This window comes from Astatotilapia calliptera, chromosome 23 (assembly GCF_900246225.1).
Source record: "Astatotilapia calliptera chromosome 23, fAstCal1.2, whole genome shotgun sequence".
NCBI lineage: Eukaryota > Metazoa > Chordata > Actinopteri > Cichliformes > Cichlidae > Astatotilapia > Astatotilapia calliptera.
In genome coordinates this window covers 24,727,329-24,754,874 of record NC_039323.1, presented here as the reverse complement: position 1 = coordinate 24,754,874, position 27,546 = coordinate 24,727,329, and the positions used below count along the sequence as shown (strand labels likewise).

The window sequence follows — 27,546 nt, the reverse complement described above, 5'->3', positions numbered from 1 at the left end:
ATAAGAAAGTTTGAAGGTGGAGCAGCTTGTAAGAATGCACGGTGATCAGGTTCAGTATTCACCGACTACTAGTTCTGACAATATTTACAGCTGAGGATCAAATAATGAGATAACATCCGCAGTAATCGTTCAGTTTGAGAGCATGAAGTGTGCAAACTGCTGTGTCTCTCTGTCTCTCTGTGGGTGTTGAACCTGCCTGTGTTTGGTATTCCGTGCAGAAAGCCTCCCACGCCCCGTGTGTCCGCCCACGCGCGGATTTGCGTCACGCAGGGAGCAGCGTGGGCGAGAAGGAGCGAGCGAGAGAGAGAGAGCGAGAGAGAGAGAGGCTCTGTGGCAACCGCGCGGAATATCCCACTTTCTGCGGCTGCCGCATCAAGCCGTGCGCGCTCACGACGCGTCAGACAGGAAGAGCTGGCAAAATAAAAGCGTCGTTCTGTTTGAGTTGCTTTAAGCTCTCTTTATGGCAGTTTAATGTATGTAGTGAACGTTTAATAGAGTTTTTTTATTTACTTATTTATTTCGTTTTTACTTTCATTTAATTTAATTTTTCTGCATTTTTCCATAGTTTTGCAAAACTACAGACACTGTCTGTGCTTAAACTCAAACAGTCTGAACACTTTGTGCAGTTTCTCTGTGACTGTTAAACGTCTGAGTTATTGATTGAACATTCAGGCATGTCAGCACTTTTAAAAACACTCCCTGGTTCTATTTTCAGTAAAATAGTTTAAAATAGGAATCTGGTTCCCTGTTACGTCCGCCATGGAGGGTCACTGATGTGATTGACGTTTTAGTCAAGCAGAGGAACCCCTGCACTCACGTTCACTGGTCATTTGCATACATTATCTTTAATTCAGTTTAATCCCTGAGATGTCTTAATAGAAGAATAACTGCGATTTCAACAGTACGTCTCAGTTTTTCCACCAGATAAAGAAATGCTGTAAATGAACCAATCTGAAGAGAACACGTTAGTGCTTCTTCTTCTTCTTCTTCTTCTTTCTTTTTTAGGGCTCACAACAGCTTCTCCTGTCATCGTTTATAACTCACAGAGCCATTAATCATAAAACATCCAACATTTTTGCAGCTCTTATTTAAACGTGTTCTTTCTTTCTTTTCTTTTCCCGCCCACTTTTCCTCCATTCAGAAGTGCGCCCGCACCTTCACCCAGTACCTTGTGTTTTATTTTTTTATTTTTTTTTTTGCGTAAACGCAGGCGGAAGCGCAGGATCGCACTACCACGTCTGACTTGACGGTGCGGAAGGGGGAGTGGAGAGACGCTGGGAGAGGACTCAAACACTCACTCACATACACTCACACACACACACACGCATTCATCATCCTCGCACATACACACACACTCACACACACTCACTCACACACACTTTGGAGGAGGAAGAAGACGCACCGAAAGACGCACGAAGGTCAGCGGCTTTTTTACTCATATTCTGCGGTTTTTTCCCCTCCTTTCTCTTAACGGCAGTCGAGAGAGAAAAGTTTCCAGAAACAGAGAGGAGAGGAGAGTGGCTCGGTCTGAGCACGCAAACACAAGCAGGCGCGCTTCTTTTTGTCTGTGTGCGCCTTGGAGATAATTCGTGTCTTTATTCGTCTTTTGAATTTAGATTTTTTTTTCCTCTCTTTTGAATTTTACGCACTTCGCTGCTGCTGCGGGACCTCTCCTTTGCGGGTTTCTTTGTGCGCAAATTGACACTCAGGAGTGGTAGTGTGAAAAGAAGAAGAAGGAGGAGGAGAAGGAGAAAAGGGAAGACGAGGAACCGGACCAGGGCGGACCAGAGGGGGGCAAAAACTCACCAGGTAGGCTCAATTAAAGACGGTGACCGTGCATGTAACCTGCTGCTGCTAATAATAATAATAATAATAATGGTGATTGGAAATGTTTTGCAAAGACACATTTTATGATTTTTATTTTTTATTTTCTTGGAAATGCTTGCAGACATTACTGCATGTGCTTTAAAGTCAGCTTAAAAATTCTATGAGGGGACGTAAAAACAGCTCTAAAGTCATTTTTACGCGCTGTAGCAAAACTATCCGCCTGTGTTATAGCACTGTAGGGATAATAATATCCACATGAGCGGGAGGTAAACACAAACCAAAGCGCTAGTCCATTAGAAACCGTTTATTTATTTTTTTAAAAACGGGATGGGAATGCCTATAAATAAACATGTATATCCAAATTTCTAGCATCCTATGCAGGGTGGGTTGGTTTGCGGAGAGTGTCACGAGAGTGTCAACGGACAAGTTGCTACAGGAATATTTGAGGAAAGAGCGAGAGGATCTCCGATGTATTGTGCGTCATTTTGTGCCGTTTTTAGCTGCTTCATCACTGGAGCGAATGCCGGGTTTGAGTGGCTCTTTTTTCACAAAGGGTTGGAGTAACATCCCAGACAGTCTGGCAGATGAGCTGATGGTTTCCAGGCCGCTCGGGTGATGATATCAAACAGTAGTTCTGGGAATTTCCTCCTGAATCACAGTGAAATCAAAGGATTTCTCAGCTCGCTGAGGGAGGACTGCTGCTTCTGCGTGGCACTTCACCTGGAAATCCACTCATCATGAATGCGTGTACATGTGTTTTGTGTGTGTGTGCCATTGTGGCAGCGCACGCCTCGTTTCTCCAGGTGAAAAGATCCAACTGGCAAAACTCGCTTTTGTGGAGCAGGACTTCACTTAAGATTCTGCCATTCACACACACGCATTCATCATCCTCGCGCACACAAACGCACACACACACACGCCTGCTGTGATGAAACTAGAGTAAGATGGCTGGGAGTGTTTGTGCAGATGGTTGAAAGAATTGACAACAAGTGGAACTGAAGCGGAGTGAATGAATTCAGTGTTTCTATTTGTAGGCACACAGCAGTGTAGAGGGACAGATAACCTTCTGCTGCTGAAAACACTTATTGAACAAGAAAACTCCTCTAATCATTTCATTGTTAGTTCATCTGGTGGTTATTCTCTTTTTTCTGAAAGGAGGCACGCTTCGTATTCATTTTACTATCTTACATCACCGAGAAAACCCCAAAGAAATCATCCTATACTGTTCAACTTTTACAGCTTTTGCTGCATTTAAGTCACAGCAGCTTAATGCCAAGGAACAGATGAGTAAAACACCTGAGTATATGATGATCTAGCAGGGTTGGGTCTTTTCACAGTCAATTTTATTTGTTTTTTGCCACTTTTTCCAACCTATCAGTCTAACAATAAAGCATCTGTGGGGCTAAGATGGTGGTAAATACCCATCTTAGGTTGGCGAGTGCCTCCTGAGCATCTGAAGGAGGATGAGTGGTTTTATCATTAATGCTAAAATGATAGGAGAGGCGTTCGTGTTCATCAGAAAATGAAACTTAATTTATATGTTAGTTATGTGGGGTGTGCAACATGCTTAACAGTGGACCTGAAAAATAATAACAATAATGAGTTTATCCTCAAATATTCCATTTCCTAAACCAACATTTAGAGAAAAAAAGCATGTGTATGTGGGGGTTAATGGGGTCAATTCTAAAGGCTCAAAATGTGGGTTCATTCTATCCCAGAAACATAATGATCATATCAGAAATACATAGACATGCAAATAGAGGCTATTTTCAGAAGTAAGTGAGCCCATGACCTTTACTCAACAAAATGACCTCAACACATGAGAGCAGCTCAGCCTATATGCTTGTGAAGTAAATTATTTTAAATGCAAAAAAGGGGGGAACCCATGGGAACAAATGAGTGTGGCGTGTTGCAAAAATAATGCAAGCCTGGACAACGTTTATTTAGTAAAGCCCTGAAAACTCGAGACAGCCCTTAATAAATCTGATGTTGCTAGCCATTTCTGGGTAAAAACGCTCCTTCAGGAGGAATCCCTTAGGTTTCTCCCTGGGTTGGGAATCGCATCTGTAACCGGAAGGTCGCCGGTTCGATCCCTGGGCTCTCTGTCCTGGTCGTTGTGTCCCTGGGCAAGACACTTTACCCTACTTGCCTACTGGTGTTGGCCAGAGGGGCCGATGGCGCGATATGGCAGCCTCGCTTCTGTCAGTCTGCCCCAGGGCAGCTGTGGCTACAACTGTAGCTGCCTCCACCAGTGTGTGAATGTGAGAGTGAATGAATAATGGCATTGTAAAGCGCTTTGGGTGCCTTGAAAAGCGCTATATAAATCCAATCCATTATTATTATTATTATTGTTAAAAGGGAGTTTTTCCTCCCCACTGTCGCCAAGTGCTTGCTCATAGGGAGTTGTCCGATTCTTGGAGTTTCTCTCCGTTATTGTAGGGTCTTTACAATACAATGGTGTGATTTGGCTTTAAAATTGACTTGAACTGAAATTAACAAACACTGGAACATTCAGAGTTAAATGAGCAGTGTGGCTTTTTTAACCGGGCGTACATTCGAGTTTAACGTCGTTGCATGCAAACAAACACAGAAAGCTAAATACCAGCAATGTTTTCAGGGTTAGGGTTTTTTTGTTCTACCTGGTGGGTGGCTACAGAGGTATGGTTAGGCTAATATAAGCACAGATAGATGTAGGACAAGGGTCAAATTGGTAAATTCCCAGTTCATAGCCTAGAGCATGTCTGAGATTATCCATTTGCAACTGGAGGGTCATCATTAATGAGTTGCTGCATGGTTTCAGGTTAATCAATTTGAAAAAATCTTGAACAGAACAGAGATGCCGACATTTACTAAAAAACACATGAATAAACTGGTACATGTATCAGCAAATCACATGCGGACAGCGGGATGTTGCTACAGTGCTTCTTCTGGCCTAATGCCTGATTGGTTGGTCACAGTCACATGGTGAGAATTTGCTCCTCAGAAAACTTTGCTTTAGGCCAAGTGGGCAGTGCTACACAACTGTAACCACATTACAGTTACTAATCAAACAGTTATGGTAAGTTCCTCAGTTATCTGCATGAGAGGCAGATAGAAAAAAAGGTGTCGAGCATGCCGTTTTCCCTAGACGAACTCCCGAACCAAGCAGCCAGAGCTGTATTTTCAAAAGTACGGCACGCAGCATCGTAGCCGCCCTTTTCTGCTTGTACCTCCTTCATTCGTAGAATCACTAAAGTGCTCTTTGGGCTGGTTTTCGGCTTTGTGTTCAGGATCAGGATGTAAGCTAGTTTAGGCTAGTTAACCGATGGCACATTTCCAAATAAGACATAAAAGAAGACACAAAATCAGCAACTGGGAATGAATAACTTCAGAGACTAGTCTACGATTAAGGTTGGGTTTTGTTTTGGGTAAAGAAATTGGATGTTGTTACCTTTCAGTCAAAGAGGATTTTCTGTTTTCCAGAAAGGCAAATATTTCATAAAAGAGGTGAAGGCTCACTGAACACTATCCCTAGATGGGTGACCTGGGTGACCTGGTAGATGTTACAAGATAAAAATGGAAAGTAATGTGTAAAACCAAACTCTTTTGTTTGTTTGTTTTTAAGTAGTGCCCATCGGACAGTCTGCCAACTTGTTTCTGGGAGCAGCGGGCAGTTTTTTCAGGGTTTCTATTCAAGATCCGGGCTAGGATTCCCAATCTATTAAGGCTTTTTAAAGAAGCTAATAATAACCTGATAGTAGGATGATTTTGAGACTGAGTTTGTGCTCACAGACTGTTCACCTGTTTGCAGCCAAATCCAGTTTTAATAGAACTCAGAATACAGGCGGAAACCAGAAAACTTCCAGAAGCAAAAATCCCTCGCCTACAGATTCACACACAGACGAGCAAAAGCTCTGAAGCGTCTGCAGGTTCAGAGTTGAATGAGCCAAATTACTCTAAAAATCTCAGGTTTTTATTGCACCTTTTCTCAGAGTACTAAATAATAACATTTCAAGAAAGAAAAAAACATCCTTATTCCAAGAATTAAATCAAATGTTGTGTGCAAGCTGCCAAATCAGGATGTTTTGAATCATAAATGAACCAAATCATTAAGATCAGTCATTTTTGCTGTTTTCATAAGATAAGAAGCTTGTGTAAGCGCTAAAACAAAAGCTCAAGAGTTCTTTGTGAACTCGAGCTTCATTTAGTTTCAGTTTTTGTCACATTTTGTTCACATTGAGCTTAAATAAACAAACCTTTTGTCATTGAAAGACTGGAAACAGTCACGTTTTCATGTGAAATTTTACTCTTGCTTTGACACAGTGATTGTTTTTTGCCGCGTCATTACTTTCTGTTAAAGCCGCCGTAGTTGTAAGGAAAGGCTAACGTAAACTCTTGAGGTGACATAAATGGAAAGCGAGCGCACTGAGAAGTTGTGCTCAGGAAACAACAAGGCTTTCTCGAGTTTCACATCACACGTTATATCCACATTTTTTAAAAGTTTTATAGTGAATGTGATGCAGACCTGTGAACTTAAATTACCTGTTATTACCGCCCGTAATCGTTCCTCCTTTTCCAACCGTCACTCCAGGAAAGACTATTTTTATTTTTTGGTTAAATGGAGAGATTTCTACAATCAGAAAGCACGTTGACCTGTTTGCAGCTGGAAGAAACAAGAAAAAAAGGAGGCATCTTTCCTCTAGTCTAGACATGTTTACAGGTTTGCTGAGGGACACTGTTATTATTCAGTTGGTCATTTGTGTAGATGCTACAAAAGTTGTTATTCTAAACAGAATTTGTGAGTTTAAGATAAGGACGTGGAGTGGAAGTTTCAAAAGTTGTCTGATTCCGTTTTTAAAAAAATTATTATTTTTTTCCATTTATTGGGTTGTTTGCCTAAAACTCGTTTTTATAGAAGGAAACTGAGTTAGAGGAGCTCTTCTGGAGGTCACCTTGAGTGCCAGTGATCTCTGATATCTGTGTAGACTGAATAAATCCACGTATTTTAAAGAGGATGGTTTCAGTTTTCTGTCTTAGACAGCTTTTGTCTTTCTCCCTGCTCACTCGACGCCTGCCTGCCTGGCTCCCTGGGCTGAGGCTCTCAGAGCCTATTCTGGGCGAGGCGAGCCCACCACCTACACATCCTGCAGGGGTGGAGAGAGGCATGTGGTCCTCCCAGTAACCCAGGCTCGCTGACTGCCACTCCTCTGTTAGCTGTAGGCCTCCGCAGAGCCTCACATGCACACAGGGAGAGTCGAAAAACAAGCCAGTTTCTGAGCTTCTCTCCTGTTTTCTCTGAGTTTGAGATGGCAAGTGACGAGATTCAATCATTTCTTTAAAATTAAAGGCCAAGCGAGCGTCGTCCTCAAAGGACGGCGAGTGGGCCCGCAGAAGACGTTTATTCACAGGGATTCACAGATGTTTGTAGACCCACATTTAGAGCTAAAGCAGCAATTTAAAAATGACATTTTTTGTACATTTTATTACTGTAATAACAAGTTTGAGAACAGAGTTTGCAAAGTGCTTTGGCAGGCGAGCTCAGAGGGCAAATTAGAATAGAAAAAACAACTAAAGTTAAGAAAAAGTTGTTTTTTTTTAAATAAAAACTACAAAACAAGAACTTAAAATGTCTGTAATAAATAACAATAAAAGATTAAAATAACAGTAAAATTAAAAAGACAGTAAACTGACAGTAAAATAACAACGTCACTTAAACAGCCCTGTAAAAATGTGTTGTGCACACAACTGTGTAAGTGTTATAATTCCTGTTTTCCCAGTTTTTAAAGCTATATCCATGTGATTTATAGCTTTCAGACGGAGAAAACAAACCACTGTTGTGTGTATATATGTGTATACACAAGAAAGCAAAGGGCATGACAGGATTGTAATTGTTGACAGGATTGTAATTGCAATAAATAATGCAATGCAATAAGTACTTTGTTGCAACGTATATATTTCTTGTACCTTCTCAGTGCAGATATTGTATGCTGGATGGGCAGGTTGTAGCAACCTACCTGTGATGTGTCTGATTTATTAGTATGCTAGACAATATCCAGGTATGATCACCAACATGTGCACCGTGTTTTCTCCACACTCATTTGATCAAGTTCAAATTTCCTCCACGCACTGGAGTTAAATCTTACACGTGTTCCAGTAAAGATTTCCATCTATCTACATGTGTTGTATGAATGCTACATACAAGAGTTATCTGCTCGTGCATTGGTCTGTAGATTCAAGTCTCCACTTTGGAGCAGGAGAAGGACTCACCGGAGGATCAGAGACTGAAAACAGCCAACATTTCAGTGTGATGTCTCCCTGAATTTTAATTGTAAACCACACAGGGATCGAATATAGAGAAGCCAGGATTGGGTTGATGCAGTGCTATCAACTAAAACCAATAATAATGTTCATTCAAGCAAAATATGGCACAGAAGCTCAAGGATATTTGGAAAAAAAACACTAAATGAGCTGCCTACGCACCCGCATCTGCTGTTAATTATGATTTTACCTTGTTTTTTGATTGTGTTTTGGATGTTTAGTAAGTAAATTTCAGTTGTAGGTTTTAGTAGTTTTACTGGACTACTGTTGTTCATAATTATTATTTCACTTCATTTCTGCCCTTTTCTTTGGTTTTAACGTTTACTTCTTTATTTGAGACACTTGGATCGACGTAGGTTAGTTAAAGCAGGGCAAAGCGAAAGCTGTTTGTGGTTTCTGGCGGAAAAGTGGAGGCAGATTTCACCTATCCACGCACCTGTGGACTCCTGATAAACAGGAACCCTGCACATGCCAAGGATAACAAGTGCAGTCCAAATATAATTCCTGTGCATTGTTCTTAGAAATGTGTCTCCATGTCGGCTCACAGCAGCTAATTCAGATGAGCAATGGAGCCTCCAGTGAAAACAGTAAAAACAGCATATTTATTTTTACATTTCTTTTTTTCATCTTCACATTCTTCAGCTGTGAAGATTCAAGTGAAAAACTTGACTTGACCGTTTTTTGTCTCCAAGGTCAAAAGTCCTCATGCTCTCTTTTCAGTTTTAGTGTCTGCTCATTGAGAGAAATTCACATGTTCCTGCTTTGTTGAGATTGACTGCTGATGATCTTAACAAAGCACTGAGTTAGTGTCATGTGAGCGCACCATTTTTTCCCCCTTTCTGTTTTCTCCTTAAAGGGCAAATTGGTGTTTCTCACCATTTGGCACTCAGCAGGAGGATTTCAGTCAGAACGTGACTGATTTGACATTTCTACATCTGAAGCATTTCAACGACTCGATCTTAGAGAACTACCACAATCTGTTATTGTTATCTTATGGAAGATTAAGATTAAGGAAGATTGTTTCCTGGTACGGAAGTCTAAAATTGCCAAAAGTAAAAATAAATGGGGGGATTGTATTTCAGTGGTTATTTACAGTTTTCAACAACAATTGGAGAATGCTTTTAAAAAATTAAACAAACAAATAAAGCAGAAAAAACACAAATTATTGACTGTAAAATTGCAGGGTGTAGCTTTAGCTTATTATACCCACACATTTTACAGAGTATAATCTAAATGGTGGCACTTTTATAACTAAATTTCACCAGAAACAAAAAAGAAAGAAAATATTAATTTGTATTAATGCCTCTGTTTATATATTATTTTTCACTATTTGTTTTTCTATTGTTTTTTATTTATTTCTTTTTATTTATTTCTTTTTAATTTTGACAGTGTCAGTCCTCCGTACAACTGAACCAATTAGTAATAATATGTAAATAATACAGTATAAAAATCATCACAAATAACATATTTAATTGCTGATATTTATTTATTATTATTTGGATCAATGCCTCAATCGTTATTAGTTTTGCAATATTTATGTGGCACCTTCAATTTGGAGGTGGGGGGGTGGATTTGGCACTTTTGGCCCTCCACACATTCATCTTCCCACTATATTAATAGGTTATAATAACTGTTCATCCAATCGTGGTATTTTATTTTTTTTTTCAGATCAATATCTCATGTGTGACTGTTTGTTAGCTTAGCTTAGTGCCTGAGTGACCTTTGGCCTTCTGTTTGTCGTCTCTTAGGTATGGCAGCGGTGTTGCCGAGAACCCTGGGTGAGCTGCAGCTCTACAGGATCCTGCAGCGGGCAAACTTGCTCTACTACTACGAGGCCTTCATCCAGCAGGGCGGTGACGACGTGCAGCAGCTCTGCGAGGCCGGCGAGGAGGAGTTCTTGGAGATCATGGCCCTCGTCGGCATGGCCAGCAAGCCGCTGCACGTGCGCCGCCTGCAGAAGGCACTGCGAGACTGGGTCACCAACCCCGCCATCTTTAACCAGCCCCTCACCTCGCTGCCCGTGTGCAGCATCCCCGTGTACAAACTGCCCGAGGGCTCACCCACGCTGCTCAGCGCTCAGGACCGCGCCAGTACCGCCAGCGTCAAGATGCCCAAAGCCATCGCCGCCGCCTGCTCTGACCCGGGGAAGCTGGACGTGGCAAGGGACAAAGTGTCGGCCGGATCACCACTGCAGGGCAGCAGCGAGGTGAGGTTCTGGTCGGGCCACAGCAATGATAGCGAGCACAGCCTGTCTCCGTCAGACCTCGGCTCCCCATCTTCGCCCAGAGAGGCTTTAGAAGCTCTGGACGCAGCCGCTGTCCAGTCGGTCATGGAGTGTGTGGACAGAATGGCGCCTGGCCTCCCAAAGGCGGACCTGGCTGAGGTAAAAGAGCAGCTGAAGAACAACAAGAAGCTAGGAAAGATGATCGGACACATCTTTGAAATGAGCGATGATGATCCGCGAAGGGAGGAGGAGATCCGGAAGTACAGCGCCATCTATGGACGCTTTGACTCCAAGAGGAGGGACGGCAAGCACCTGACGCTTCACGAAGTGGGTGAATGCATATTTTTCTGGTTAATGTTGTCCTGTGGGGGTCTTCCTGTGTAACCTGATTTATCTGTACATGTGTGTCCCACAGCTGACGGTGAACGAAGCGGCGGCACAGCTCTGCATGAGGGACATGGCTCTGTTGACACGCCGCGACGAGCTGTTCGGACTCGCCCGGCAGATTTCCAGGGAGGTCACCTACAAATACACCTACCGCACCAGCAAGTAAGAGCCCCTTTTCCTTACTGAAGCCGACTTCAGATTTAAGTTGTTTGGTTTTAAAGCTAAAATGAGCCGACAGTGTTTGGACTACACATGTGACCATCTGTCTAAGCCCATCATGAATCACGTGTTCACATTTCTTAGCGTTTGTGATGCTTTCATTTTTAAAAAGCTTTCCCCAGGTAAATTGTCAGCTCAGCGAATTCTCGGCATAAAAACTGGATGTCAGTGGTTGCAATGGAACTGACATGTGTGCATTATGACTTTTCTCTGCAGGTCTCGCTGTGGAGACCGAGACGAGCCGTCACCTAAAAGAATTAAAACAGAGGTATGGTCAGATTTTTTTCAATTTGCGTCTTGATTTCAACATTTGTCAAATATTTTTGGGCTTTACTGAGATGTCTCTATTTCCTTTAAACTATCAAGAGACTGTCCTAACTCTGGAGTGTTCCTCCAAGCTACAAAAGCTTCTCAGACTCTCCATGGTGTTCATTAGTTTTCCTTGTTCGATTTTAAAATTTACTGATATCCAAAAATCACTATCTGACATGATTTTAATATTTAAAAGGTGCTTCATACTGTAATTTAAACACCCTAAAATATTACAGAAGAACCAGAAAGAACCTCAGCTATCACATAATCCAATATTAGTAGCACTTGGCGACTGTGGGGAGGAAGAACCACCCTTTAACAGGAAGAGGCAATGAGAAATTCAGGAAAGATCTATTTTTTTTGTTGGAATAAAAGGTTTTAACTTGTTTTGTCCTAACTGATTGCAACCTGAATAGCTTCTGAACAGTTTCTGGACCCCTCAGGGGTTGTCTTCTACCAAACAGTCATTTTAAAATGAGAAAGTAATCCCTACGAAATGTTTCCTATTCATTAAATTCACCAGTTTATTTGAAAACATGATGACCGGAACTGCCTTGCTGGCTAATTTTCAGTATTTACAATGTGTGAAATGTAAAGATGTGGCCAGCTGGAGCTCCTCTGCAAGACTTTTTCAGGAACATTAAGGGCGAATCAGCATCACCATTGAATAGAGTACAAAGGACTCTCAGTGCTCCTCTCCTGACACAGTTGACTGAGAGAGTTGTCTTTGAATAGCTCCTCTCAGCGTGTAGACCTCTGATCGAAAACATGTGGCGGACGCACACTCGGCTGGGACCTCGGAGCTGCAGATAAGCCGACACCTGCTCACAAAAACTACTCTGAGCTCTTAAAGATGGGGGAATTTCTGCAGAAATCCACAGTGAGAAAAAATTCCCCCGAGTCTGTTAATAAACAAATCAAAGGAATTTGTATTGTGTAAGCTTTGATAAACCCAATAACCAAAATAAGTAGCAAGAAATAGCAGCAATACTAGTTCTTCTTTTAAATAAATAAGCTTTATTAGTGTGTTATTAATTAGTTTTTAAATTGTAACGTGAAAGAAAATAGTTGCAATTATTTATATGTTGACAAAATAAGTTCAAACTAATTAATAACAGAGTAAAACGCTTCTTAGCGACTTTATTCATTTTAATAAAATCTGCCTCCAGAAATGATATTTCTTATTTTAATTGTTTAATTGTTCTTTTCTATTAAAATGTTCTCTATATTGCCTGGAGTTTTCATTAATATTATCATTTTTAAAACCAGAACAAGCCTTGAACAGCGTCAGTGTATTTTGTGCAAATTTAACCTCTAAAAATTCTTATAAATTTGTCTTTGACCTGCTGCTCTGTTGCTCTGCTGTATACAGTTTCATGTGCTCAGTGAAGGGTGAAACATAAAACTAACCGTTAAATGTTATTTAAAAAATATCAGCCACAAATTGGATGTCAGTTCAAAAAAACACCTTCGTGCTTTGAAAATATTCCCCTAAGGTAGCTTTGCATGAATCACAGTTTAAAATAATCCATCTTTATATCATACTGAGCCTCGTTGATTTAGCTCCTCCCCCTTCAAGCCAACTTTCTTTTGATTGGCTACCACTCCCAAACAGAAGATTTAAAAAGCAGGTGGGTGGAGCATATAAGGAATTCCCTCTTACTGACATCATAAAAACCCATGAGTAGAAAAAACTGTTTGTGTGTTTGGAGCAGCTTTTAAAGAGTTCGGCTCATGGGGATTACCTGCACATACACTGACCTCATTATACTTTACCTGTGTGACTGACACTTCACCAAGATGTTAGCTGTCAGTTGCAGGGTTGAGATTTGTAGTTTCATACTAAAACACCATATTTTCTTGACTACTGAGAGAAACTCAATTTCTTCTTGGCTCTGAGAACCAACCAGAACCTTCAAATGAATCTTAAAGAAACAATAAAATGGAAACCCAAAACATGTATACGTGTTTGTCTGTCACACCAACAGGAGAACTTCTTCGACATCCAGGAGGCGCTGCAGGCCATCCACATGCGACAGGAGATGCTGAGGGAGCAACTGGCGTGCGCCAAGTCGAAAGGAGAGGAAACCGTTGGACGAAATCTGCAGGTAGCCATAACAAACACTTGCCATCTCAATTCCAGAGAAGCAGCTGTTATTTTGAAGCCTAAAGAGTTTATAAAAAAGTGGCTAAATCTACTGCAGTGGTGATCATTCAAAAAGGCTGTTTCCTAAGAGCAGACGTCAGCACTTTGTATTTCTTTTCCTCATCTGGATGTCTTTTGAGGTTGATCGCCCAGAGTTGTCTTATTGGAACGACTGTCGTTCCTCACCATGTCGCCAGATGTTTGAGGCAGTCCTAGTTAGACTCTTCACTGGTTTCCACGCCGCTGCTGCTGCTGTTCATAATTAGAGCCGGAGTGTAGGAGGACAGCTTTATGATCACTCATTAGCCAGAAAACATTTCAGCGCCTGCTCCCTATGTGAACACATGTGGCCTAAAGTATATGTACTCCAGCTGATCACTCAGTGTTTGTTACACCCGTCACGCTGATGTGATTTCCACAAACAGCATTCAGGAGAAGAAGAGATTTCACGGTTGTGTTCGCACGGCAGGCCTCTCTGAACTGCTGCTTGTCTCTCCGTGCATGGACGTGTCCTGCAGTAATTTAAAGTGACAGAGATGTGCCGACTGACAGCAACCACGCTGCGCTGTTGTTTGTCAGACTTCACTTCGCTGAAGCTCATTTAAGGAGGTCATTTTCCTGCTTTCAAGCTCTTTCCCCGGGTTGGTTTAACGCACCCAAGAGGCAGATGCAGGGGGCAAAAGTTCACCCTCAGTCAGGTCACTCGGATTTAGGTCAAACCTCAAAGCAGTTCAGATATATCGCACATGCCGTTTACCTTACAGGTCTGAACCCTCACACGGGTGGATGACAGGATTAAAAAAGGATCTAGAAATCTTCATCGTGCTTCATAGTCATCCTCTAGGTATTATCTATTATAAATGAAGCAAAAAAAACCTCAGAAAGCGTTTTCTCTCTTTTCTACTTAACCTGCATGTTAAATAAGTACAATATCAGAAACTAGAAGGTAATAACTTTGAAATTAAGACACTGCATTTATCAAAAAGAATAACATTCAGCAAAAATCGGTGGATTTTAAAGGATTTATTCATATGTATCAATTAATCTGTGTATGAAGGTAAAACTGGTTTAACCTCAGATGCTTCTTCGTGCTCTCACAGCTTGTTTAGCAATTATATGCAGAGGTGTAGCTAAAGAGGGGGAGCTGGGGTGGCCTTGGTGCCCACCTATAATTATACCAGAGCAACCATGTGTGGAAGTTACAGCGATTGTAGGTGTTGATTCTCTTTTTAAGGAAAATCTGTGTTGTCCTCCTTACAAAATATTACAAATGTCAAGTCACATAATAATATGCAATGAAAGCAAATTTGAAACAACAACAAAAAAAAAGTTTTTTAAGTTGAGAAGAATAAATGAGTTCGTTTTGCCTGTCGTTCGCGACTCCCTATGTGTGAGATGTTTTCTTAACTTCTACCACTCAGTAAACTAAAACACTGGGTTAGCTCGCCGTTAAATCTCATGCTTCAGGCGAGCCGCTATATTGTTAGAGGGCAGCGATGTCTCCTGATGCACATTTATGAAGGCAGTAAGTTTATCCACGACTAAATAGTTTTAACTGGTTTGTTTTTTATTTCCCACGGAGCCTTCCCACCTCCACCGACTGGTTTTTGTGCCTGGAGAAAATCCTGGAAACGCCCGTGTGTGTGACCATGACCTTTTCCCCAACGGTCTGAGTGTCACTGTATTTACTTGAGTCATTATTTCTGTAGTTGGTATTAGCAATAACTGAAGGTCAAATTTATAGTGAAAAATTCCTGCCATTATGCGTTAACTCCTACTTTAATGAAGATTTAAACTTAAACTGATACTTTGATTATATTTTAAAATGTAAAAAGGCTAATTATGTTTAATTATGAAAGGTCTAAAATTTAAGAATGAGGCCCAAATCTATTGGATTTAACACTGTTTCTTTTTTGTTTTAGAGATTACTTGTAATCCTAATCCAACAGTTACAAGTAATTTGCACTTAAAATTTCCTTTATTTCTTAAAGGTGCATTGAATTCCTCTTTTGTTTATTTTATAACATTGGAACAAAGTCCACATTGTGGTTGGTACTTGATTAAAAGTTTCTTTGAAGATTTTTAAACCAAGAACTGGATTTAAATTTTTTTGTTCTCACGTTCAAGGTCGTCTTTACGTGCACCTCTGGACCGTACTAGTTTGTATTTTTACCTGTTAAAGACCAGTAAAGCTCAGAATCCACTTTTTTATCTACCTATAATGTCTCAGCAGATCCATTTATCACAGTCTTACTGAGAGTCCACAGATGAAAGTCACATCTTCATATGAAAGCTTGTATTTTCTAACATCTAGCACAGGGGTCTCCAACTTCAATCCTCGATTGCTACTGTCCTGCAGCTTTTAGATGCATCCTTGTTCCAACACACCTGAATCACATGAATAGCTTGTTACCAGGCCTTTGCCAAACTTGATGGCATGCTGAAGAGGTAATTCCACCATCTGATTCAACTGTGTTGGAGTAAGGACAGTAGTAGAACAGTAGCTCTCGAGGACTGGAGTTGGAGACCCCTGATCGAGAGACTGCAGAAGATATTTTTACCCACAGTTCATATCTGACTGCTCTTTGTTTGTGTCCACCAGATGCAATTGGAGCGTCTGCTGGCGAGGCAGATGGAGATCCTGCAGGATGCCGCTGTCCAGGAACGACTCCAGGCTCTGGACTGGAGGATCCCCCCCGCCGCCTTAAAGTACCTCAACAATGCACAGAACACCAACGGAAACGCAGCCGTTGACGCCAGCAGAGACAGCCAAGGTAGGGCGGCCGTTAACAGAGGCGTGTTTCACCCCCACTGTTAGATATGTACTATTACAAAAACATAAGGAATGAATTCAAATGTGACATGGAAATGAGGCTACATTTTAAAAAGGGATGAAGATAAAAACCACCCACGGCCCTCATGAAATCCCTTATCAGCGGAAACCTGAACTTATCAAAACATTTCTGGTCGCAACAGGCACACCTCCTCAGTAAGAGGTCATACTTGTCAGTACAGCCGATAACAACACAATTAAAATTACACAACAAAGGAATTTAAAAAGGTGGAGTCTTTTAAAATTTTTATGATGCCTCGCTTTGGTTTGTGCAAGGAGAAAATACTTTTGACTCCAAACCAGTCAATCCAACGTTTAAGGTGTGATCATAAAGTTAAAGGACTCTGGCATTTAAATGTTTCTGTGAAGTTTACCAAACATTTCTCTTGAAGCATATTATTATCTAGTAATAAATCTCCCAGGACGTGCGAAAGACGATCCTGACTGAATAATGAGGTTAGATGCAACTCTGAAAGCAAACTGAAACTCAGGAATATTAAAAAAAAGAGCCCCAAACCGCTTCCAGTAAACCATAAATCTGTTTTTCTGTCACATATTAGCGGAAGAAAAGCTTTTTTTATGCAAAACTGCCCATGACGGCTTCAGCAAAAGCATAAATCTCCACTCTGTTGCAGTATTTTTAGCACCTTTTGCTAGTTGTTGTTGGTCTTAATCACAGTTGGAAGCAAAAGGAGTAAATCTCAGAGTAAGTAACTTTGACCTGATTGTTTTTACCCCTTGCCATTCACTGGAAATGTTCTTTTTTTTTTAAATCTATGGCTGCATCCACTAAAAGAAGATACAGCCAAAAACAAACCTTTAATATAAAAACACCCAGAACTGATTTCCAGTAAATTAAAAACTCTATATTTGTTTGGCTTTTTCAAGTATTTTTAGTATCTTTTGTTGGTTGTGGCTGGCTCACTGGTGCCCCCTGTGTCTAATCAAGAGAAAACACCTAGTGTTTTTTTTTCCTTGCTTTTTTCCTTTGTAGCTTCCTTGGTAGTTTATATGTTTAGTGTATGATAATCTCCAATAAATGGAGACTATGCTGGGCATTTTTTCTGTCTATAAGCTAAAAAATATAATTTAATAATATACTAATAGTTTAATAACATGTTAAGTCACTCACATCTGTTTTCAGCAAAACATAAACCTCATATTTGTGTGGCGTGTTCGAGTCTTTTTAGATTCCTGCGCGATTGTTATAGTTGGCTCAATGTTGCCCCCTGTGTCCAGTTAAAAGAAAGCACCCAGCACGTCTTTCCTTGGTAATTTTAATATTTTCGTTTTGAAACATAACTGAACAAAAGTTGCCTGGCTAATTTTCAGATTTTTAAAACTGATAACAGTGTAGTGATTTAATATGTGATATTCAGGTTTTTGCTCTTATCGACTTTGCATGGATCAGCTGTTGTGTTTGTTGCAATCCAAGCACATGCTTACCCTAAGTTGCACCGGACCTCTGGTGGACAAACTGTGCAAAATCAACACTCAAAAAAATGGTTTAAGTGGGTTTCTGTCGTCTCGTCTTTTTATATTTTTAAAGTTTCTGGTCACATCACCAAATATATAATATAAATCAGTCCGTTTTTTTTGTTAAACATCTCAGGAGTTGAACCCGGCCGCTCTCAGTCATATGGCATGTGGTCATCCGCTCAACGCACTGAGCTAAACTGGCGCCCAGTCAGTTTTTTGTGATTAATGAGCAGAGATCAAAAAGCTTGAGTCTAGAAAAACATATCCCTTTTTTGGCTTGTCTAAGCATTATTAGCATATTTTCTTGTTTTTGTTTTGTTTTAGTGACTCACTGCTGCCCCTTGTGTCCAGTCAAGAGAAAACACCCAGCTGGGGTTTTGTTTTTGAGCCAAATCTTTGCTCTTTGTTGGTCTTTAAGCTGAATAGAGGCCGACATTCTTGGAGTGCACCAAGTAATTTGCAGACATGCTTCATGTCATAAATGTCACAGGATGCGTGGATGGAAACAACACCTATAGGTGCTGATTTTCCACACCCGGCCGCCGTGGCAGCTGTCACCTTTTATTTTGTATTTTTTCTTCATCTCCATTTGCTCCCACTCCGATTTCTCAAACAGAGAGGTGGTGGTGGGGGGGGGGTGCATCATTATTCAGGATCTTACTTCTCCTCCGGGCCTCATCTCATTTTTATCCTTTTCCTCCCTCACCCACTCCCGACAGCTCATTATATCGCTGTTCCCACAAATCCCACAATGCACCTGTAATTATCACGCCCACACCTGTTTACCTCCAGCCAGTTGCCTGGAGGGGGGCGTCTCTATCTCTCTCTCGCTGTTTACTTCTCTCTCTCTCTCTCCTCCCCCTCTTCTTCTCTGCTCTCCTTTCTTATTTTCTTCTTCTTCCCCCCTTCTGTCATTTTTCTTCTCCTGCAGGTTTCCTTTTTATTCTCTCGTTCTCTGCCCCTTTATGTTTTATTCCACTGGGATAAAACCCTGAAATTTAACAACAAACTGCTCAGTAGAAGCACCTCTTCTTTTGCATTTTTTAAAATGAAAAACAATAAGAAATGTTGAGTGTTAATGCTGGGAATTTTAAACAGCGTGGATGCTGAGATAGTTTTTAAAAAGTTGGCTTTCAATAAAACAGTTGATTTATCTGTAGAGGCTTAAGGATTAAATCATGGGGTACATGCAGCGTCCATCCTGGCTTTCCATCATTTGAGATTTGACTGCAGCTCTTTTAATTTCATCATCTTCCTACACAATAATTTAATGGCACCCAGCTCCTTAAATTTCCATAAGAGCAATAGAGACTTGTATGGCCAATAAGGCAAGTCTGTTTCACCTAATTTGAAAAGAAGAAAGAAAATAACTGCAGCTTCTGACCGTTTGAGCTAAAACATCTGGATATTTTTAGATATTTTGCAGATTTTCTGGAAGGTTAGATGAAACATGGCATCCTTGCAAAGTCAGGCTAAAAGCAACACTTGGAGCAGCTGCTGGTCTGCGAAATATACTTTTTCTAGCAGAGCTAAAATAACCAAAACTAGGAAGTCTGTATGTCATGTCATGTTATAATAGCAGACCTCATTATAAGGGTATAATTAACCTCAGTCTACTGCATATTTATTTGGTAATCAAACAGTGATGTTATATTAATCAATTAGTTAATTTTAGTAAATGACTTTGTTAGAGTCACTGCATTACACTGTTTGTACAAACTCAGCATTGTACAAATAGTGTATAAAGTACATTTGGTTGCTTAACAAAGCTTTTATTGTGAAACATTTTCGGAAACATGGATTCATTTTCTTAACAGCTTATTTAATTTGGGGTCTCGTGATCAGGGGGTACAGCCGTCACAGGCCGAGAGGCGGACATCCTCAACATGCTGAAGAAATAAATGTCAGACTTACTTTTTTTTAAGAAACATGACAAAAAGAGAGAGAAATGACACATACAGAGAAGTGAGGAAGACAATCAGACAGGCAGAGATGGAGATTTATGATGATGAACATTTAATGATCCTGTCAGGTAGCTTACAGTTTACTCTAATGTACTGTGATTACATCAAACACCACTGTTTATAATGTCTCTGGATAAACTATTTAAACCTGAATATGTTAGTTGTAACAGCAAATGTATTATTTTACACACTATGTGTGACACCGCCTTAAAAATGAAAGTGAAAAGCTGCAGTGTCACTGTCCTCTAAGTTTATGCAGTGCCTTTTTTATACAGTCATCGGAGATTACACAGACAGTGTAAACACTTCATATGAAGTCCAGCTGAACAGGCTCAGACAGAAGTAAATCTTTACGACGCCTCGCTTACCTTCTTCTTATTAAAGCTCGTCTACCCTCCAAAGAAAAGAAAAGGACCTTTATATCTATTTCAGCTTAATTGAATAATTTTATCCCAAAAACAGAACTCTATCTCCTTTTTTGGAAAAAGTGCATGGAAACTTTAGAAAGCAGGAAATATATGAAAGGCCATATCTTTTAGTACAGCACATGTTGTGTGATTGAAAGCTGCACTATTAGCAAATAGCTACAAAAATGACAAAGTCATCTGGCTCTAATGTCACATTTCTTTGTATTGTGTGTAAAATTCATACCTTATACATGATAAAATATCAGCAAAACAATCCCAAGACAGGAGGCTAATGTGCATATAAACAACTAAATAACAGCTGCATTGGGCACGAGCAGTCGAATGTGGTAGAAAATACTGTCACAGCTTCCCCTCATCCACCCTTTTCTCCTCCGTCTTTGTTTCTTTTTTGTCTCTCAGGGGGAATAAAAGGCAAACATGAGGGATCAGCAGCTTAACACACACACAAACACACTCATTTTGTTGCCACTGGGAATATTGAACATGTAAAACAAAGCTGGTGTTACATCAAACATCTGGGCTGATGTTGACTTCTATCCCAGTGGATTTACTTTAGCTTAATCTCAGAGATAGTAGGTGAAATTTTCATTTTGTACTGGGCTGTTGCTTACTGAATATTTTTTATGTCACTATTGGTTGTTATTCCCTGAAATTCCTGGTGAAAATAGTGGCGAAGAGGGCAGTTATAAAAAACTGTTTAAGGTACTTTAAAGGTTCTTTAGCTCACTTTTCTTTGAGAAACTGATTGGGAAAGCTAACTGTTTTTGCCTTTATTTTTTACTTTTTCCAGATGAACGACCAATAAACTTGCGGGTGGTAAGTCAGAACATGCAGGAAGGCGACCTCCCACTGGGCAAGCAGCTAGCCAATGAACTGAAGCGCCATCACAACCACATCAACAGCAACAACAGCAACACAGATGAGACCAAAACACCAGCAATAGGTTAGTGATGGCGACTAACAGTGGCGGCTCCTGAAAAAAATCTCAGGGGGGGCAATTTTTATGATAGACTAAAATGACCCATTTAATGAGTACATCAAACAACACAATTTTAATTTAAATTTAAAATGAACAACCATATTCTGGCCATTTGTATAGATTTGTAAAAATGAACAACCATATTCTGGCCATTTGTATAGATTTGTAAAAATGAACATTTTTTTTGAATGAATGAAAAATAACTATTGAAAACAACAACTGTAAACTGATTGGGGGGGTGGGCTAAATGCGTCCCCGCATTGCTAGCTCAAAAGCACCACAAAACTTAATACAATCGATGATTTTAGATAAAATATGACGGTTTTTATCTACCTCTTCGTTGTGCCTTCTTAAAGCAATCCGATGTCCATCATCTAGCTGCGCCGCTATGCTAGTTTTCCCTAGCACAGCTAGCTTTACACTGTTGTCCATATGAACTCGTGAGCTTTCATGTTTCTTGATTCGTTCGGAGAGGTGCTTTAAGTCGGTTTGTCCAGATTGTGTCCACGTCAAATCACACTTGTCACTTTTGAACAGTATGCACGGGAAACAAAAAAGTGCATTAGCTGTTCCACAGCCTGTCAGCCACGACTTGCGCTGGAACCAACTCCGACAAAAAGTCCTGTTGTATGCTTTTGACTTCTCCTTCGTTGCCTGGGTTAGTTGAATTTCGGGCTTGTCAGGTCCCAACTCTTTAACTTGCAGTTTTTCTGCCATTGTCCTTCTGGCAAAAGGGTAGGTTAGAAGCGATCTAACCGAATTTGGGGGAGGCTGTGCCTCAACCGTTAACAATACCGCTGCCATCGTCTCTCTCTGACCTTATAGCTCACTTAGGCTACTGACTGAGGTAAAATTCTAGAACAGCAAATCTTCGCGCGTTTTCTGCAGGGGCGCAATTTTAAGCGCCCCCAAACCATTTAATTCAGCGACGCTGATAGGTCAAATATTTATTATTTTCCCCTGGCAACCATTTAATGATAGGCTATTTCGCTGCATATCAAGGGCGCTTTGACGAGCGCCCCAGAAGAAGAAAAACACCGTTTGTTGGTTGAACTTTAATGAGTCAGCTGGTGAAAATGTTAAAATACGCCTGGCTGTATATGGGCACACACATAGTAAAACTATCATTGATGAATTTTTTAAAAATATATATTTTTACTCCTCCACATTTGGGGGGGCGGAGCCCGAGCGCCCCCTATGGGCCAGCCGCCAATGGCGACTAACCTGAAATGATATTCATACAAAAAATGTAATGATTTTTCAAATGAGCAGGAAGTTAAAAGGCTGTGCCTTACTCAAAGACACTTTGGACAAGATTTAAGCTCATGGAAGGATACATACAACAAAAGTGTTTTACAGTAACCGCTCTGCAGGACTTGTTTGTTATTATGAAGCTCTTTGCTGATGACATTCTCCTTTTTCCTTCAGAAAATGGAACGTCACAGCGGGCGTCCACGAACGCAGAGAAGAAGACCATCAAGTCAGAGCCTGAAGACTCCACATAGTGCCTCCCGCCTCACCATTCGACACCCCCCCCCCCCCCCCCCCCACTTCATTCTACTCACACTTGACAGTATGCAGTTACTATCCATCAATAGATACTAAGCAAGCACAGACACAGTAGAGCCTTAACAACCAATGTTGCCTCATGAATAGCATTTATTTTTCTTTGATTTAGTATGTTTGTTTCTTTGTTTTCAAAGGTATCTGCCAAAGCACCTAAAGAGCATTTTGAGAAGTTCTTCAGTGCTCTCTGGTCTTTGTCTGTTGATTAGTTGTACACATTAGATGTACCTGTAATTTAAGAGTAATCTGTTGCAGACATTTGTGTCCTCTTTACCTCTGCCTTGGTGTTGGTTTTCCTGCTTTTTTTGGACAGCCAGAGTGCAGGCTGTGATGCTGGGGCTGAATCTTAACTCACGCGTAGATTCAAAGATGGGGGAAAAAGCTAATTTCTGGAAAACTTTTGCCATGGTGCTGTAAGTTTAGCTTCTTGATAACACTTTATATTTCCCAAATCTGAAAGAGAATGTTATCAGATTTGGCATTTATTTATTAAATATTTAACAACCATGTTTTTGAAAACTTTCTATAGTCTAAATGAATTGGAAAAGACATTCGTGGTCCCCAGAGGACGAATCTCAGGCCTTGTTCAGGCTGCTAGCTCAAATCTGTTCAGAATTTGGAAAATAAAAACTCATGAAATTTGATTATTCCAAACAGGGCCACACCCCATTTGGAGGTTCCTTAAAATGAGGGATTTAAGTAGACTTTCAAAAGCTAATTTTGGGCTAATCTCACCTCATTGTTGTTAACGCTTTATAAAAGTAATATTTAAAGGCGATGACATCTGTGCCAAAACTCAGGATAAATAGCTAAATATTTTATGTGTCGTGTCTGAGTATTTTATTCAGTATATGTAGGAATCGGAATTTCAGTGAGTCAGTCAGTTACCTACTTTGGTCAATATCTCTGGACTAGCATCAAATTTTGACATTCATACTCCCCAGAAGATGAATAAGGGGGCACATCTACACAGCTAGTTAATTTTTTTGACATTTGCAGTTTAGTTTTTAGAAAGTCTGACTAGCAACAAGAGAAGAAAAAAAAGAAGAAACACCACGCTTCTATTCAGCCGGCAGATCTATGTTCCTGCCCTCACCTATGTTCTGGTGAGGGCCAAAGGAGCTCAATCAATTGGGGGGAGCTCAGAGTAGCAAAAAGAGCGAATTGAGCTGGTTCATTTGACCTGGATAGCTCTTGGACTTCTAGGTAAAGTGTTTTAGGCACATCCTCCTGGAATGAAGCCCTGGGTTAGACCCAGGTCATGCTGAAGAGATTTTATCTCTTGACATTTGCAGTCTGAATAAAGTCAAAAAAAGCTCTATAACAAGGAGATAAAGTAGCACAAATTTTGAGACAAACGTTTTTGTTGTTCATGACATAAATTACACTTAGCTCCTTCCCATCACGTTCAGCTGCTTTTGTATTTAGTGCTTTTTAGCAAGATGGTGGCTTAATGTCACTGTGACCACTTTAGTTGCTAATACTAGCATTTAGCTCAAAGCAACACACATACAGGGTGTCTCTAAATCAGTGTAATACTAAACAGAAGCTAACAAGACATCCATAAACCTTCTAAAGTCTAAAAATGACCAAACATGAAAACATAACTTTTTTTTATTGTAAAATATGTTAAAGTAGCATTTTAAGATAAAAGTGATAAAGGTAGATTTTTTTTCATGACTTTAGAAGCAAAGCTTAACTTTTTAGAATAACAAGAAGTTGTTTTTTTTTTTTAAATGTATTTATTTTTTTTATTTTAGCTGCGTTTAGCTTGTGTCATCTTTTGAGCCTCCGTCACTCTCCCAATCCTAACGTAGGTGTCTGCATACTGTAACTTGAAACAAAGGTGTAAGTACTGTAGGGAGACTGAGTTAAGATACAGCCCCTGTAGCAGTTCCTATTTGTTTATTGTGTTTTTCATTTTTTTATCGTTCACTTCAAATTGGGAAACTGGCGAGGTGGGATTAATCCTCCCTGCCTCGCTCTTGTCTTGTGTATATTTATGGGATGGGAGGTAATTTAAAAAGAGGATGTACAAGAGCTGTTGTGGAGTAGCACCAGGGGACCTCTGTCATCCGTCTTGGCAGAATGGCTGGGCTGGCATGCCAGAGGCCGAGCTAATTGGTTCATTTCACTTTGTAATTTAGCAAAACACTGCTGTTGAACCAAAACCACGCATCTGCAAACAGGGAGTATTTCAGGAATAAAAAGATGCCTGTGAGGTTTTTTAGAACAGATCCAACAAGCTCCCAGCAGCCCCATGGGTTAAGGAAAAATTTTCTGAAGACAGAATTAAAATCTTGCAGGTTTGCAGGTTTTGTTTTTTTATTTTAATTTCAACAGCAGCTGGGGGGGGGGGAAGGAAAACTCCTGTTTGCCGCTGCTGTGCGTGGAGCAGCAGCCTGGGTCTGTAAATAGTACCGTGATAACAAATAGTGCTAGCCTAATCTCTCAAACCAGGGTTTTTCCTTTGTCGAGTGTAACTCTGCTGTAGATTTTGGTGTCAATACAATGTTTATGTATGTAGAGCAAAAACATTTAAAAACAAAGAAAAAGAAATCTTTTAAGTGTCACTGAGGAAAAAAAATACAACCACGTGAACCTGTCTGGTATATAAAAAACATGCTTTACATGATGATAATGTTGTTAGCCTTAGCTCTTAACAGTGTTTAATCCACCTGTGATGGCCATCGGTGCATATTTCAAATGTGTTTTTGCTGTTTAGAGGTAGATACATAACAATTAAGTGTTCGCTGTGTTTTTACGTGTTCGCCACATTGTGTAAATATGTCTGTTTGGTCCGAGATGATGATGATGATGACGTCCAGACAGTTTTTGGTCAGACTCTTACCCTGCCCCCCTCTACAGATAGTTTTAGTCTCACTCGGCGTAACGACAGGCCAATGCAATATTTATGTAAGTAATAAGTCTATTTGCATTTATATGGATTCATCTTTTTTGTGCTCAGTAACTGTATGTCTGTCATCAGGGTGGGAAATGTTTGTGTTGTCTCGCTTTTAGTGCACAGAGCACCATGTTTGTATTTAAAGACATCATTCTCCTTTCACAAAAACTCCATGAGGTGGTTTTGTTTTAACTAGCAAAGACTTGGGCTTGTAAAAAAAAAAATTATATATATATATACATATATATATCGCTTGGGAATTTTTTGTTTTATTTTGTTTTTTCCCAGCCCGATCGGCTCAAACACTGGCCTGGTTGGCGTGACTGTCGCATGTCTGAGCTGCCGTCTCACTGATCACCCTTCTCCTCACTGTTTATTGTAAAGTGATAGATTAGGCTTCACCTAGTTATGCACCTGTTTTTTAAACACTAATATATTTTATTTGTTATACAGCACATAAACATTAAACTTTATTTTTTTGAACTCTATTGTGTGGCGAGTTCTGTGATCAATGTCGTCCAAATCCGGTTTGAACCTGATCGTGAAAGGTATGCCTGCATCTGTGGGATGGTCCTGGGACTTCACTATTATAACTGATCGTCTGCCCATTTGCCAGAGACTTGCTGAATTCCCTTGAAAAAAAAAACTGATGTTGGCCCAAAACTTGAGCTTATTGTCAGCCATAATACTCAAAGTATATCACAATGCCTCCGTTACTTGTTGCGCCTGAAATACTGCTGACCTTTAAAATTAAATAAAATTTTTACTATTATTTTTGAAAGGTTCTTATTGTTTATTGCAATGTTTGAAAATAGTTGAAAAGGTTCTAAAATTAGTTCAAGGTAACAGCTTCCATGTGGTGCGTTGAAGCGATATCAACTGTTGTTAAAAAAGGGCAAGGCTGCAATTTCATGCAATACCACTCAGAACCACAAGGCAGTGCGATGAGTCACGGGGTCAGCACCAGAGCAACTCACTTTGGTTCTTTCATTTAAATAAAAACATAAAAGAACAAGAACAACAAAAAAAATAGTAGAGATGAATGCTGCCACTTTTATATCCTTCACCAGCCCACTTAAAAACCCCAAAATCCCATGGGCCCCACCAAATCTTCACCACCCAACAGGGAGTCCCGGCCTACACTTTTGGAATCACTGCGCTAAGATACTGTTTATCCAAAAATTAATTTAAGCTTGGGTACTATAGTGCAGTCGAGTTTGAGTTTTTAACACTTTCATTACCAAATCGTATCACTTGGTTTGATATTTTTAGTTCCAAAAGTGGATCAGAATTCAGTTCAGGGAGCACAGTGACCTGTTTGGCCGGTCCATAACAAGTAACTCATTAAGAACACATCCTTATTTATAACCGCAGACCCTCTTTAGTAAATGTGGAGTAGCTGAAAAGAAATATTAAAAGTTTAAAGGAGCACACATCTGAAACACTCAGTAGTGGCAAAATGCTGGCCCCTGGTGGTGAAAGGTTAGTAGGGTAATGATAAACAGTACCTTTAACCTGCATTCTTTCCAATGGCCAGCAGGGGGCGACTCCTCTGTAAGTCTGATTGCATAGAAGTCTATGATGAAAAAAACACTGCTTTTCTCTTAATCTGTGACCTCAGTAAATGCTTTCCTCATGAGTTTATGGTAAACATTGTCCTAATCAGAGGAAACTGAACCGCCCTCTTGCCCAAATATGGTCGCCTCTGAGTGAAACTGAAACTCCTGGTAATTAAAAAGAAGCATACTTAAAAAAATAAGCCCTCTTAAGAAACTTTGGCATGTTCACGCACACACCAAAAACAGCATTTTGAGCCATTGCTTAAGGCAGAATAAGAAGGTATGTGACTAATGAGGCAGAAAGCTCTTTGTGGTCCTCCAATAACAGGTTGTAGTCATAGTAACAAACCTAACATTTAGTGATAACAATGTTTAGTGTGATTACATATTAGCTTCCCGCTGCAGGGCGGAGCTCCGAAAG

At 40.3% G+C, this 27,546-nt stretch overlaps 1 protein-coding gene across 1 annotated transcript; it reads left to right on the top strand.

The window, feature by feature from the left end:
• The first annotated feature begins 1,349 nt into the window (after positions 1-1,349).
• Positions 1,350-26,315, top strand: nab1b (NGFI-A binding protein 1b (EGR1 binding protein 1)). The gene is made up of 8 exons (XM_026159044.1): positions 1,350-1,809; positions 9,873-10,675; positions 10,764-10,897; positions 11,171-11,222; positions 13,255-13,374; positions 16,015-16,186; positions 20,907-21,059; positions 22,524-26,315. Exons 2-8 carry the CDS (start codon positions 9,875-9,877, stop codon positions 22,598-22,600), a joined length of 1,509 nt encoding a protein of 502 aa, XP_026014829.1. The 5' UTR covers positions 1,350-1,809; positions 9,873-9,874; the 3' UTR covers positions 22,601-26,315.
• Positions 26,316-27,546: the final 1,231 nt, after the last annotated feature.